This window comes from Elaeis guineensis, chromosome 10, assembly GCF_000442705.2.
Source record: "Elaeis guineensis isolate ETL-2024a chromosome 10, EG11, whole genome shotgun sequence".
Taxonomy (NCBI): domain Eukaryota; kingdom Viridiplantae; phylum Streptophyta; class Magnoliopsida; order Arecales; family Arecaceae; genus Elaeis; species Elaeis guineensis.
Window position 1 is genome coordinate 15589967 of NC_026002.2, and position 14721 is coordinate 15604687.

The following is a 14721-nucleotide window of genomic DNA, read 5'->3' on the forward strand; positions in this document are numbered from 1 at the left end:
CTTATTTTTGGTCATGCTGCTCGTTATCTTAATATATCTGTTTCAATGTTGGTTGACCATAGTTTTGGATGAAATTAATTATTCTCTTGCTCCTTCAGAACTTCTTGTTCATTATCTGACAAAGCTCTTGCAGTTTTTTTCTTTCTTCTTTTTACTTTGGAAGAATAAAATCGGGATTTCCCATCAATCTTTTTGGCGATTTATTCATAACTTTGTTCAATATCAGAATTAAGGTAAGCTTCTCATCCAGACAAGACTGAGCATGCCTCAATTGATGATAAATGTTCTTTTTTGAAGACTCCACTTCTTTAGAGGGTGATCCTTTTGTTGATGTCATACCAAAGACTCCATCCTCAACTGGAGTAATATGAGTAGCCCTCTCATTGATGTCACAGCTGCAGTAATTCCCCCACCGAAGATTACTCTCTCATCCACACGAGGCATTTTTTTTCAGTGGGTGCTGATTCATATATTATCCGATGACAAAATTCTCCATCATTGTCTTTACTTTTATGAATCATTTGTTACCTTGCTCTGTTATTCTCTCTTTATTATTATATGAAACAAAATTGGGCAGACTTTGTTCTGATTTGCTCTCTTCCGAATTTTGGATTAATTTCTTTATTGTAACTATTGATGAGCTCGTATTATAGTGTTGGTCTCGACAAATGTTCTAGCATACACTCCTAATTGGGTAAGTCTCACACATTCATCTGCGCAGAGTCGTAGTAAGATAGCTCTAGGCCTAGGGACAATAGATTGGAACATTATATCCATAAGAAATGCCATGCATCACATCACTTTAGATCTTCTACTGTCCTTGTGCTGTCTTAGCAGGAGCAGCTTGGAGCTTATGTCAGAAGATATTGTTAACCATCTCTCTGCGCTTAATCCAGATTCCCCTGATCCATTTGTTTTCTTCCCTCTTCTTTGTCTCTTTTGGAGAGTGGTGGTGGTTAGCCAGACTGAGAACTAAAAAAGTGATCCAGCGGCATTCCTGACATTAGAAGTTTGGGCATAATACTAAGATTGATTGATTGAGGACAAGGCATCTGGTTGGTTGGCCACTGGTTTTGGTTAAGTTTGCTGGAAAATTAAACAAAGTCATCATCATCTAATGGCTTCTAGCCTTCTAATCTTTCTCGTTCCTTCACAGCGTGAATGAGATTTAACTCACCTGTAGCTGTGAACATAGACTTAGGGCATGCTTAATTGGGGAGAGTTATGTTTGGATGGGGAATCGGAAATGAGTGATTTTTATTCTAGTTATTTGGTTGGAAGGAGTCTCATTCCAATTTTAGAGACAAATGAGAATGTCTCATCCCTCAAAATTCAATTTGGACTTTTAGTTAACAAATTTCATTCCAATTCTGATTTCAATTTCAGTTGCAAATCAAACATGTCAGAAGATATGGTCATTCTAATTTCTACCGTAATCCATTATTGTTTTAATTTTGATTTTAATTACGAACCAAATGCATCCTTAGTTGATTCCAGGAGAAAGTATTGGTAAAGTGAGCCATATCTCTTTGGAAGGGTGAGGGGACTAACTTTATAAATGTTTTAACTAGTTTGGTACACGAGTGAACCTCCTTATCTTCATTTATCATTTTTTTAAAAAAAAACTCTACTCCCTCTTTCTTGGTTAATATTTTATCTTGCCATGCCATCCTATCTAAATGGAGCTGAGTCACTGCCATGTGCAAGGCATGTGGGATCAAGTTAATGATCTTGCATCCTCCATCAAAAAAGGAAAAAGAAAAAAGAAAAGAAAAACCATCCTTGTGTGTCTAATGTGGCCAAGTTAAATGTTTTTTACTTTCCAATTGCCTGGTGAGTCATCACCCACTTGTAAAGGTTGCCGTCCATGTCACTTTAAAGTATTTTCCAGTGGCTTTTTTGGTGGTGGCTGCTTCCATTCATGGAGAATTGATCGATTATTTAACCATGAGTGGGACTCCATCTACTCCATGTTGGTGAGCTCCAACCCAAAAATTTGTAAACATCATGAGATGTGGTCTCTAGTATTTATCAAAGCAGTCCAAGCCTCAAGTTACAAACATGTCCCATTTATGACAAATACTTTTCATTTTCCCCACTTCTCCAAGGACCACATGGAATGAGAAACTAAGCTTACAAATGGGTTGGCTTGGATCAAGTACTGATGCAGTTGATTAGACTATTGGCCAACTGCAATCCACTCCCTTTTTGATTAATGAGATCAGATTAAAAATTTATTTATATATTTATTTAGTCAAAAAAAAAAAGAAAAAGCAATGATTGCAAAGGAAGATGCCCGGATTAGATTACTCAATGTTATGTCGAATATGTTATTTAAGGGCATAAAAAACAATTTAGCATGACCAACAATATGTTGATACCCATGCTAGTTGTTTAAAAGTTCAAGGAGATCTGGTAAGGAAAAATATGTTGCACTACTTGTAGCCATACTCTGCATCCAATGAACAAACACCATGGATATTTGAGATAAGGCCTCCCACATTAGATCCACAGCCGCTGATCTGATTATTTTATAATCAATTAATCTTTATATTTAATAACAAACTTTATAATTTTTATTAGTCCTTTTGTCATGTGGTAAAAAAATTGTTAGTGGGCACTCAAAGAGCGTCCCATGGCATTATTCTAGAGGAAGAGCATAAATCATCATCTTTTGATCAACTTCTGCAGTTGAGTGGGACTGCAGAACCTAGTGTTTTGAAGGTCAGTTGTGGAAGCATGTTTGAACATCTCAATCTAGGAAAAAATCTATGGGCAGTCCCATTACATTGCATCTATCCTTGATTTGTATATGGTACAGGGTGTGTATTTAGGGTTCGGATTGTTTCTTTTGCACGGATGAATGATTGATTACTTTTTGCAACATCAACTATAGGATTATACTTTACATATATTTTAAAATATTTTTATATCTATCATTTATTTGCACATCTCTCGATATAGATATTGTATGATTAAATAATTGATTGACGTTGTGAGGGAAAAGAAATCATTCTTTCTTAAAAAACATACAACCAGGATCCATATATCTAATTTCACATCAACCATCCATTAAATAAATAGATTGATATAGAATCAAAAAAATTAAATATTAATTTTTTTGTTTCATCTTTGTGATGAGATCTTGAATTGCTACATTTCAATTCCTAATAATTGATTTGTGTTATATCGTCACTTCCCGCATTAGTAGGACCGATCTGACACCCATCTGAGTTGGTTGGGTCTCAGTCCTAGCCCACCAAATTGTATATCACAAGTAAGAATGACAAAAAAGGTGAGGAAAAAAAAAAAAAAAAAACTCATACCTGGTGCAAACTTGTGTAGATTCAGTCAAAGATTTGAGGTTGAGCGGTAGACATATCTAGATCAAAGGTCCCGATACCAGGACCCATTTTAGATTGCCTAGTGTTTCCCATTAGCACCGCCTCTGACAGAAAGCTCATTCAATGCCATTCCTTATTCTACCACACAAGCTTGAAGCTTCCAGACAGGTGTCCATTTGCTTACTTTTTCTTTTTTTAAAGTATTTTTTGAGTAATGTCATGGGCCCAACCCCCAATCCCCCTACCAAGAAGAGGGAGACAAATTCTTTATACACCACTGACGGTGCAGAAAATCCTACGAAGAACATATCATTTTATTTGATTAATTTATATAATTATTATTTTTTTAATATATATATAATATTTATAGATCAATTTTTTATTTAAAAATTTTATATAATTAAAATATTTTTATTTTTTAATAAAATTATAATATTTTATATCCATATTATGACATCTTACGTCTAAAAAATTATAATTTTTGCCTATAAAATATCATAATATAATGCAGGATGTCATAATATACACAAGGTATCATAATTTTTTTCAAAGAATATAAATATTTTTATCATTTAAAATTTTTAAATAAAAAAAATAAAACTGTAGACATTAAATACGCATTAAAAAATAGCTGAATAAAAATTCTCCTTTCATGTTATGATATCCTGAACCATATTATGATATTTTAAGCTATAATACGCTACATGATGTCATAATTTTTTCCGTTTGATAGATATTTTTATCATATAAAATTTTTAAATAAAAAATTAATTTACAGATATTAAATATATATTGAAAAATAATGATTATGTAAGTTAATTGAATAAAATAACGTGCACCATATCGAATTTTTTATGCTGTCCATGGTGCACAAAGAATTTGTCCCAAGAGGAAAGCTCCATGGGATATTGCGTGGAAGCATCGGTACAATTGCCAAATCCCAAGATCAGTCTGATACACAGCAGAGTTTGGTGTGGAGCACCATTAGTTTCCTGACAGGAGGTAATGATAGTTCCTTTTGTTTTTTTTTTTTTTTTTCGGTAAAAAACGATCATTCCTCTTAAGATTTCTTACATATCTTATTCTAGATATAGCAAGCAAAAATTTAAAGTTTCACCTTAAAAAAGCTAGTCAGGATGGTATTTGAATTCTTTGGTGATATACGAATAGCTAAGATCTATCTAATATATGATTAAATACTAGCACAAATCCTTACCAAATAACCACATACCAAAAAAATAACTACAACCAGTGTTGCCTTCTAATGTAAACAAGTGCAATTGCGGTAAAAGTATTTTGCTCCAGCTCCAAATATATCTTGCCAAGTGCAATTACGGTAAAAGTATTTTGCTGCAGCTCCACATATATCTTGCCGTGATAAGACGTGGAGGTGGGATGTTAAACACGAGGGGATTGCACATGAAATGAAGTAGACCTGTGAAACTTCTAAACTTTATTTAGATTCGGTCTCTCTCATATCAAATTAAAGTATTATAACGTGGGAGGGTAGGAGCGCAGGCAGGTCCCACCCTTTTGGACCTCGCTTAAAGGAACGTCTCTTTGTTTACCTCAAAACAGACAAGCAAGAATAATTGAGTTCCTAACTTGTAATGAAAGAAGTATTTGAGTTGGAGTTCCTTTTTTTTTTTTTTTGGTAAGAGTTGGAGTTCCTTTTTTTTTTTTGGTATAAAGTTGGAGTTCCTTTGTTTGAATTGCATTTTCGAGCCCCAAGCAGCTCTGAAAAGGACTTTATGTCCATTAATTACCACATGAAAGCAAGGAGTGAGTTGGAGTATCACCAACACCAACTGCATCCAAGAAATTATTCTGAAAAGTGGTATATCCCTTTAAACATCAATAAGTAGATTTAGCATTTTATTTCAACTGATCAGTTTGGTGGAGTGGTTATTGGTTGGATTAGATCTAACGCTAGGCTGGTGAATCGATCAAATTGTAAACCAATAGGCACAAAAAGAAAAAAAGTATGATAAATATGCATTTATGCGTGTTGCTTTGCAGTTGGATTAATCCACCAATTTAGTAGTGGACTTTGTCCCACTAAAACTTACACCATTTCATGACCTCCTGCATAATACAAATACTTCTGGCTCCAATCCTACTTCCACATTGGCAAAATATAAGTGGATCGCCAGCTATCATTTGTTTAAACTAATAGCCACCCAAATCCAATTATTGGGACTTACAACATAGAGATTAAGACATAAAAGAAACCTTTCCTGGATCCTCTCTTGCCACCACCGCCCAATTTGATGATCTCATCCAGCCTGGGCCCACATGCAGATGGTGGTGGGCAAAAGATAGAGCCCATCTTTTTCTTTTCAAAAGGAAGCAATCACTTCACAGAAGAAAGCAAGCAAGCAAAATAAAGCAGTGCCCACTCACCCACCCACCCCCTCCTCCTTCCCCTATAAATCCCCACTCCGACCTCCTCCCACTTCCCCTTTCCCCCTCCTCTCTTCCTACATTCCTCTTCTTCTTCTTTCTCTAGATTTCTTCTAGATAGACGAGGCTACATAGCTTAGTGCTATTAGGAGAGAAGATGACTATATCGATGGAGTACTACTACTCAAGCCGGGTGGTGGCCGGCTTCTTTCAGAAGGTGGCGCTCCTCCTTTCCTTTGTGGTGAGATGGCTTCTCCTCCCCTGCTACTGCTGGTGGTCCGGCGACGAAGAAAGAGAAGCCGAGGACGCCGGAGGGGAGCAGTACCGCAGCCGGCGGCACCAGCCGGCGGCGGCGCAGGCTGTGAGGGAGAGCCTGCAGGTGGCGACCTACGAGGAGGTGGCGGGGGAGGCGGCGGCGGCGGCGGCGACGAGGTGCGCGGTGTGCCTGAGCGAGGTGGGGAGGAAAGACCGGGTATGGGAGCTGCGGAACTGCCGCCACGTGTTCCACAAGGTGTGCCTGGACCGATGGCTGGACCACGACGAGCACCTCTCCTGCCCACTCTGCCGGGCTCCGCTCCGGCCGGCTGCTTCCCCGCCGGCGGCGTCGGAGCCTAGCTGGGCCGTGGAGCGACTCCTCTACCTCTTTGGAGACGACCTCTTGTTTGCCCCTCCCTCGCAGCCCACCTCTTACATTCAATAGATGTGTAAATATCGGAATAAGATTTTTGATCGCTTTGCATGCACCAACAACTGGAGAGCAGGCAATTGATGACTCTTCAAGAGATAGTTGTCATGGTTGGAAAGAGAGTTGAAAGGAGGAAATGGGAACATCATGATCAAATGCCACTCTAATGGCAGAATGGATAATGGTCCTCACCCCCTTCATATAAGAAGAGGTTCCATGTTTAAATTCTGGCATTTGAGACAAGGGTTGCAATTCGGACGGATTGGTTTGAATTGAGGGCTAATCCTAGCTGAACACCACCCATATATACAACCCACAAAAACTAATTCAACCTAAACTGTAGGGAGTTCTCCAACTCCAATCTTATATTTTTAAGAGAAACTTTGTGTTTGGTTTGCGGTCGGAATCGGAGTGGCCTGTATCTACTAACACTTTTTGGATTATGATCGAATCGGAAGCCAAATGAGATTTAAATACCAAGAGAGAGTAAAAATTGAATTTTGATGAATTGAGATATTTTCATTCATCCCAGAATCGAGAATATGAATGAAACTCCTCCAATCAAATAGTTAGATTAGTAGTCATTTATTTCCGTTCTCATTATAAGTCCAATTCCCTCCCACCAAATATGCTTGGACTGGATTGGTTTGAGTTAAACTAATTGAGCAAAGTCAATATAAATAATTTAAGATCAAAACAAGATTTTGGATATCTTTGATTGGTTTAGATTTTATTTGGATATACCTACACCATTCTATAGCTCTATATGGATATGAAAATATAGATATTTTATTTGTGAAATATAAGCATAAATTTATTTATTCATTTATCATGTTGGGTTGGATTGAGATAGGTTGGGTTTATGTTCAAACGTATCCCATCCCAGCTGGAGGTCTACTTTGAAATTTTGAGGCCAAGCCCATCTCAAATGTGTAATGCCTTTAGTTAATAAATGGGTTGGGCTGGTAAGTTTGGGTTGAAACTCAAATTGCACTCCTTTTTCAGATTACTAATTATCGTAAATAATTGTACAGCCACTTAATCGAAAAGATTGGGAGAAAGAGCCATTACAATGGTTCAATTCAAGTCGGATGTTGTGCAAGTAGTGATCGTAGCTTTTATGAACCAAAATGGTGTCTTTATAGATTTACCAGCCTAACTAGTTAATTGAGCAATGTTATTCTATAATTCGTACAAAATCTTCAGCATATGCTTGGATTACTCGTAATCATATATTGTTAAATACATTCCAATGTTGCACATATTTAGTCTTCCAATCAAGCAAAATTTTCCGTTGCCCGTGATCCCAAGCACAAGCATGTAAGGTGATTTCACAAGTACAAATTAAGGTGACAGCAAATTTTGATCCTGCAAAAAGTTCCTCTTCTTTTTAAAAAAAAAAAAATGTTATCACCTACTCCACATCTTCTCCTAGGTCTACATTATGGGATTCTTCGATAACTCATTCTGTTCAATTGTTTAATTCCTGTTGATGTATCTATATTCAAATGGTTTAATTCATCCATTGTACCAAAAAAATAAAATCCACATCTCATCATCCAAAGACAAACATAAAAGAACAAAAATCATGAATCTTATGCATTAGTTTCAACCAATTGGAAGAATAAAAAGGATGGCAGATATCACCTTCACTGCGACTCAGACTTCATTCTTATGGCAGAAAATTCAGTCCTTTATTTCGATTTTTGATGATTGTGAGCTGACATTATTGTTGTTTCTATCAATACGAAAGGAAAAATTCATATATGGTCCCTGATGGTTTTACTGTTTTACAAGTTCATCTTTTCCCTGCTTTGCAACACAAGTATCTGGTATCTAATAAGGTGAGACATTACAGTATGGAGCAGGTGACACGAGGTTCCTTTTAATAATGACCGAACCATACTCATACCACCTTCTGGGAGAAAAGTAGGGCAAAAGCTACTATAAAATTGTCTCTGCTTATCCCTGTACATAATTCAGGATTTCTTTGATACCTCTTCAAGATATATTGCCTCAGGAACCAAGAATTATATTTCCTACCATATGTGCCTTCGTGTTGAATGGTCATGACAAATGGAAATAATGGAAATAAGAGAAGCAACTCCACCTGGCCATGCAAACAAAAGTGTGCAACTTAAATAAATGAGAACTGTCTGTCCTTAATTATAAAAGTGGCTCTCTCTTTCAGAAGCTCAAATGATAATTTGTATTTTCCTTGCTGAAAGAATAATGATGAAATGAATAAAAGGATGCCAGATCTCATTTGCTTGATGGCAACAACATTATTTCAATCAAGGCTCCACATTTAATTTATCTCCAAGCAAGCAGAGATAGTTGGAGACGTGCAATGTTTTAAAATGAACTCTGACATCCCAAAACCTCAGCATCAATGGGAGCAATAGCATTCATGTGGGCAATCACACAGGATCAACATTATGCCATTCTACAACAAATGTTACTGATCCATGTTAGATACTTTGTTTGCTGATTCCCATAGATGTATTTACACTTGTTTGGTTTAATTTATCTGATTTACCAAAAAAACAAAAAAAGAAGAGAGAGAGAGAGAAATGGCATATAACTAATTAGAACATATTGCAATTGGTTTGAAGCCCAATAAATTAATTTGTGGAAGATTATAGAAACACTCTGCTAGAAAAATTTGACATGAAGTGCATGTCAATGAAGTAGGATTGCTCAGTTGGTATCTAAATTCCAAACAGATCATTCACGGCTTTCCATCCCCAACCTATCAAATGGTTTTGGTGACAAAGTCTACATATCCTGGCATTAACAGCAGAGCATCCAAGCATCCTATAACAGTCTCACATATTCATATCTTAGCAAGATTTATGTCCGAAAGAACTAATAAACCTGAGCTGAATGAGATTGTATATAGGAATACATGTCAAAGAGTGGGGAAACTGCAACAGTAACAGTAAAACTTTAATTACGAAGCAAGAGTAATTCTCCCCGGTGTACACTTCGGAATCATCAAATATCACTGCAACCTTGTTGATGAAGAACGAGTTCACACTTAGCCTAGCATCCTCTGTTTCCATGTTGCAGTCCCAAACGCAGGCCAAGTGGCCGTCAGCGGGGGAAGGCAGCGATCTCCAAGCCATTGTTGCCGACGAAAGGAAGCGGGGCTCCGTAGGTGCTGAAGAGACGGTAGGAGGAGAGCAGAGAGAGCACAACGTAGCAGGCTACCGCCCCAAAGGTGATGCCGATGGACGCCGTCGCTCTCCGGCAGAAGCTGTCGAAGACGCTGCACTCCTTGCTCCACGTCACCGCCTCGTCCCCTTGGTAAGCCAGGTACGTCAGCTCCGCCGACACCGTCCCGGCGGCGAGGATCACATACGTGAACACCTGTCCAAACCCGGCATATATATGCTGTGATCACAAGAACTTAAGAAGAAACCAACGTCTGCCCATTGGTCCGACCACCATCTCAGAGCTTGTTGAGCAGCAATTTTGGTCCCAGTGATCGCGACTTTATTTATAAGAAAAACCCCAAGAAAAACTGATATTTGGCAAAAGGAAGAGAGATTCCTGCCTGATCAAAGAAGAATAGGAGCCATGAACGAGACAAGGTGTTGGGTCGTGACATGGCAGTGCAGAAGAAGGCCGACAAGATGGAGTAGCCGGCACAGACGCCATTGGCATACACCAGATACCTATTTCACATCCATATATTTCCAACTGTGAGACAGTTAATCAAAAGCAAGCAGATTGACACGCAGACGTACACACATACATACATACATACATACATACTACATATGTTTGTGTATGTATATATATATGGTAGATTTGATTAGATTAAAATTGGATAATGAAGATCTGCATCGATGATTTAACGCGTTAGATGTAACCTACTATTTTAAAATTAATTACATATTTAGATGAAGACAGTTTTGATCTGATTGGATTTGAGCCTAAATCCGGCCAATTCAATTTTAATTTATCTCTCTCTCTCTATATATATATATAGTGGAAGAAGTATTTCTATTTTATAGGCACCACATCGCATAAATAGTGCTGTTAATTGAATGGTTGAATATTTTTGAGGATTTTTTGGATTGATGCTTCTATTTTATCAGTGTTTTTTTAGAATTTTTTTTTAAATTTTTTTTGATGGTGTTTATATTAGATTTATATAAATGATTCATATCATAAAATTAAGATTATTAAAAAAAAAAAAAAAAGAAGCGGAAGAAAAAGGAGGAGTGTCTATCTTTCAGTACTTACCTGAAGGGGGTGAGGTCGGCGTAGGAGACGGCGCCGAAGTCGTTGTCCTGGGCGTTCTTGAGCATGATCACCAGCGCCGCTACGCACAGCCCCGCGGGCACCAACCTCAGCATCGTCTCCGCCGTCCTCACCGCGCTTCCACCCTCTCCCAAACGCTCCTCTCCCTCCCCCTTCCTCTTCCTCTCCTCCTCCACCGTCGTCGTTTTCGTCATCATCATCTGTCTCTCTCTCTCTCACGCACACAAACACGAAGAAGAAGCGTGTTCTTCTCTCTCAATAGCTTCTCTGGTAGGTTGGGTTGAATAGAAGACAAGAAAGAGAGGATGGGGATGGGGACGGGGAGTAGAGCTGCTTCCCAAACCGGGCATTTATGAGGAGGGGAATAGGAGAGGGTCGTTCGGGTTGGCGCTGGACTTAAATGCGCGCGATAAGGAGGGAGGGGGAGGAGAGGGGAGGCGGGCCCGCGTCCCCACGGTTGCAAGTTATCCGACACTGTTAGGGGTGATAGAGTTGTGTGCTTCGTATACTGCCCCCAAATCGTTGAAGATTTATAACACTCTTTTTGAGAAGAACTCTTCGACAATAATTAGGTGGCTATCAAGCTCATCAACTGCAGACATCCAGAATTGCTAGGGAATGGAAACAACTCTTTATTGATATAAAATGACATATATTTATAAATAAATTAATGATACTGTGGATTGAATGATGACATATCTGACACTCATACAAAAATTATATTGCAGACTGTCGTGACAGATATTCTGATTTTTTATGTTTTTGTTTATTTTTATGGATATATTTATACTAGATTAGTCTAATAAATCTAATTTATCAAAAGGAAAAAAAAAAAAAAAAAAGAAATGCCGAGTCCTATCGCTTCGCAGCCCCTCTATGTACTCCAGATTCATGCACAATCACCAAACACATCATCAATAGTGCCATTTGATTGCTGGACCACTTGGACCTATGAGCAACTAGTGTTTCTTCATGACGGCATCTACATTATGTGAAATTGTGTAAAGAATAGTAACTTCATGTTAAAATGATGCCGATAAAATATGAACATGTGTTCTCAACGCGAATCTCGCATGCATTATATTCATCCTCAGCCTAAAGATGACATTTTGAGAAGACCAAATATTTCATGGTATGGTACAGTAGACTGGAACTTGCATCCTTTTTACTATTAGCCATGAGCTGCAGGGTTCGATCCATTGTATCTCCAGTTCAATCAAAAAATTTAAAAAAAGTGTTGGGTTAAATTATCTTGTGGATTTGCAGGGGATGTAGCTCAAATGGAGGAGATAGTAGTGTATTTTTTGCTTTTATTGTTCTCTAAACGTGGATCTGAAGGTAGGTTTACCTCAACCAAGAACTTTTAATAATACACGCTGGTTATTTCAAATTTTCCGTTATCTACAACTTCTAAAAGAGAAAAAAGAAAGGAAAAAAAGGAATTGGTAATAGCCTGCCTGTTCAAGAATGAATTTGATTTTTAATTTAGTCTGGGATCAATTTCTTTGGCTTGCTTGATCATGCAAATTGAAGCTTTTAATACTTATGGACTAAATGTTCACATGAAGGTCATCATCCAGAGCTTATAAAATGAATGACTCGTCAATTTCCTAAGAAAGAGTTTTCGGTTGGTTCTCCATAATTTGGCTCTCTAAGAAGACAAATCATATATGAGTACTCAATTTTTGATAAGATCTTTACAGCATTAGTATATAAGATTATCTTATTTGCAAAGATTGTACTGAAACTTTGAATTGTTGCTTCAGAGACTGCTGCCGGGTTCCTCTGTAGCCCATAGAAGATCTAAATGCAGACAACAGGAGGCTATTGCAGTTTATTTGCTTTGAAGCATCTGAAGGATTGTAAATATTAATGTTTCAAAATGAATCATATCATGCTATATCCAGATTTAATATCTGTTGTACAATCTCTAAATTCAATGTTAATATTAGCATTCCCTTCGTTGATGGTGTTCTATTAGGACCATCTTGTTATAATAACTAGTACGTCAGCCACCAGTAAGAGATATACAAATGCTCAACATGGTTTGATGACACTGTGAGGAGAAATTATTGGTTAATTAGACTAGGTCCACCATCTCTGTCTTCGCACGTGTTGCTTTCTAGTTGGACTAATCTACCACTGAACTGGTTGACCCGGTCCAACTAATAATTTCATGTGTATAAGGTTCTTCATGCCACACTCTTTGTTCAATATTGTTTTTTTTTTTTTAAATTAAGTAAAAATTAACACCTTCCACATTGGAACGTCTATTAGATATGTGTGTGTGTGAGAGAGAGAGAGAGAGAGAGAGAGAGAAGCACGTTATCCAAATTAAAACTGGGCACAATGATGTCATTTAACAGTGAATAAAAGAATAAACATTATATCAGATACTTTGTAAGTTTTTAAGATCATAGCACGCATTGGATAGTGGTTTTTTCCGAAGAATAGAATCAATAATGACAAGAAAACGAGAACAATGTAATGGAACAAAAAGCCTTCACTTCTTTCTTTCTCAGATACATAGAAGTTTGTTTGTGCTACAGCTACAAAACTAGCTAGGCAAGCTGGAAAGCAGGTACGACCCAATTTCCACGCACATCCCTCTGTAAAGTGAACTGCGGAAAACCACAGAAAAAGGTTACAAGCTCAGAAGGTTCAAAGAAACAGAAGACATAAAGCAAACAAAAGGAAACTACTCTACACTTCCTTTCCTCCTCTCTCTCTCTCTCTCTATCTCTCTCTCTCTCGGCAAGCCACCAGTCCCTCTCCCCTTCATGCGATTCACTGGTTCCCCTGGCCATTCACTCGAGGACGTGACCTATAACACCATCACCAACTCCACTTAGAAACGCAAACAGATTGAAGCCAAGAAAGAATAAAAACAAGGAGGTAAAAGCTGCCTTACTTGTTCTGGGTGGGGTTCGAGTTAGAAGGTGGTATCCTCCTGAAGCTCACCACTGCCTGGTTGACGGGTTTTACCGTGCCATCAACCCTCATATCCTGCTGCTGCTGAGCTAGAATTGCCCCAGAAAGTAGCTTCCTCCCTGTTCGACCTCTTCCACTACTACTGCCCTTGATCCCATGGCACACAGTGTGTGAAGAAGAGCTCATGATGCAGAGCATTAATATCAGAACAAGTACGAGCACTCCCATTCTGATCTCCTTCATTCTCTCTTCTTTGAGCTTTACCATGAGTAAACTAGGGGTAGGTGGAAGAAAGGCAGAAAGGAAGGAAGACACCGGTGCTTCCATAGAGTGGGTGAGGAGTGTAGATTTATGTTGGAATTCTGAGAATTTTTTTATTTTTTGTTACTGTATGGAGGCAGCGAATCACGTGATGCATCTTTGACTGCCATCCGGAGCTTGTTTTCATCAACTTAATTTAAGTATTTAACAGGCTCGTCATGTGATCAAGGCATGTGAGTTTGGAAATCCGGTTGATGGGTTTTTGTGCCGAAGTTTCTGCTTCGATCCAAGATATTTGGCTGCTGCGCATTGGGTTTAGTCTTCTACTTGCTTGCACTGTTAGATTATTGAGAGAAAAATAATTTAAGCACTATTCGGCGGAGCAGTTAGTCCGCATCAGACTCAGGGGGAGCCCACATAGTGAGTAACAAAAGGAAAATACCATAATGCAATTTTTTTTTTTTGGGGGAAAACCATAATTCAAATTCTTCTATAAGTTAATATACTATGACCTATTAAATCTTATATATTGTTGACTGATGCCATATTATAGCTTAAATTGGTGTAATCTAGTGGTTAGTTAATAATGTATCAGAACTTAGATTGTTGAAAGATATGATTTCAAATATCCTCATTATTTATGTAATTAATCCAACCTTCATATTGTTCCTTTTGGAATCTTGCATTATCTATTTTATGACAACCTAACTTTTAAAGACCAATTGGTTAACAACTTAGGTTTTAAGATCAATGAGTTTAACACTATCTGTTAATCTTAGAAACTTGGATAATATATGATAGAGGCATGTTAAGCCTAATATATGT

The 14721-nt window shown here is 37.9% G+C and overlaps 3 protein-coding genes across 3 annotated transcripts; 1 reads left to right on the top strand and 2 right to left on the bottom strand.

Moving 5' to 3' along the window:
• Positions 1–5782: 5782 nt before the first annotated feature.
• LOC105053014 (brassinosteroid-responsive RING protein 1) lies at positions 5783–6593 on the top strand. The gene has a single exon (XM_010934012.4). It carries the CDS (start codon positions 5905–5907, stop codon positions 6445–6447), a length of 543 nt encoding a protein of 180 aa, XP_010932314.1. The 5' UTR covers positions 5783–5904; the 3' UTR covers positions 6448–6593.
• Positions 6594–9247: 2654 nt separating this feature from the next.
• LOC105053013 (CASP-like protein 2A1) lies at positions 9248–11038 on the bottom strand. The gene is made up of 3 exons (XM_010934010.4): positions 10687–11038; positions 9992–10112; positions 9248–9804 (listed from the first exon to the last, which is right to left on the bottom strand). The coding sequence occupies exons 1-3, from the start codon at positions 10902–10904 to the stop codon at positions 9529–9531; spliced, it is 615 nt and encodes a 204-aa protein (XP_010932312.1). The 5' UTR covers positions 10905–11038; the 3' UTR covers positions 9248–9528.
• A 2050-nt stretch (positions 11039–13088) lies between these two features.
• LOC109506355 (uncharacterized) lies at positions 13089–13989 on the bottom strand. The gene is made up of 2 exons (XM_019853290.3): positions 13616–13989; positions 13089–13528 (listed from the first exon to the last, which is right to left on the bottom strand). The coding sequence occupies exons 1-2, from the start codon at positions 13960–13962 to the stop codon at positions 13492–13494; spliced, it is 384 nt and encodes a 127-aa protein (XP_019708849.3). The 5' UTR covers positions 13963–13989; the 3' UTR covers positions 13089–13491.
• Between the last annotated feature and the right edge of the window lie 732 nt (positions 13990–14721).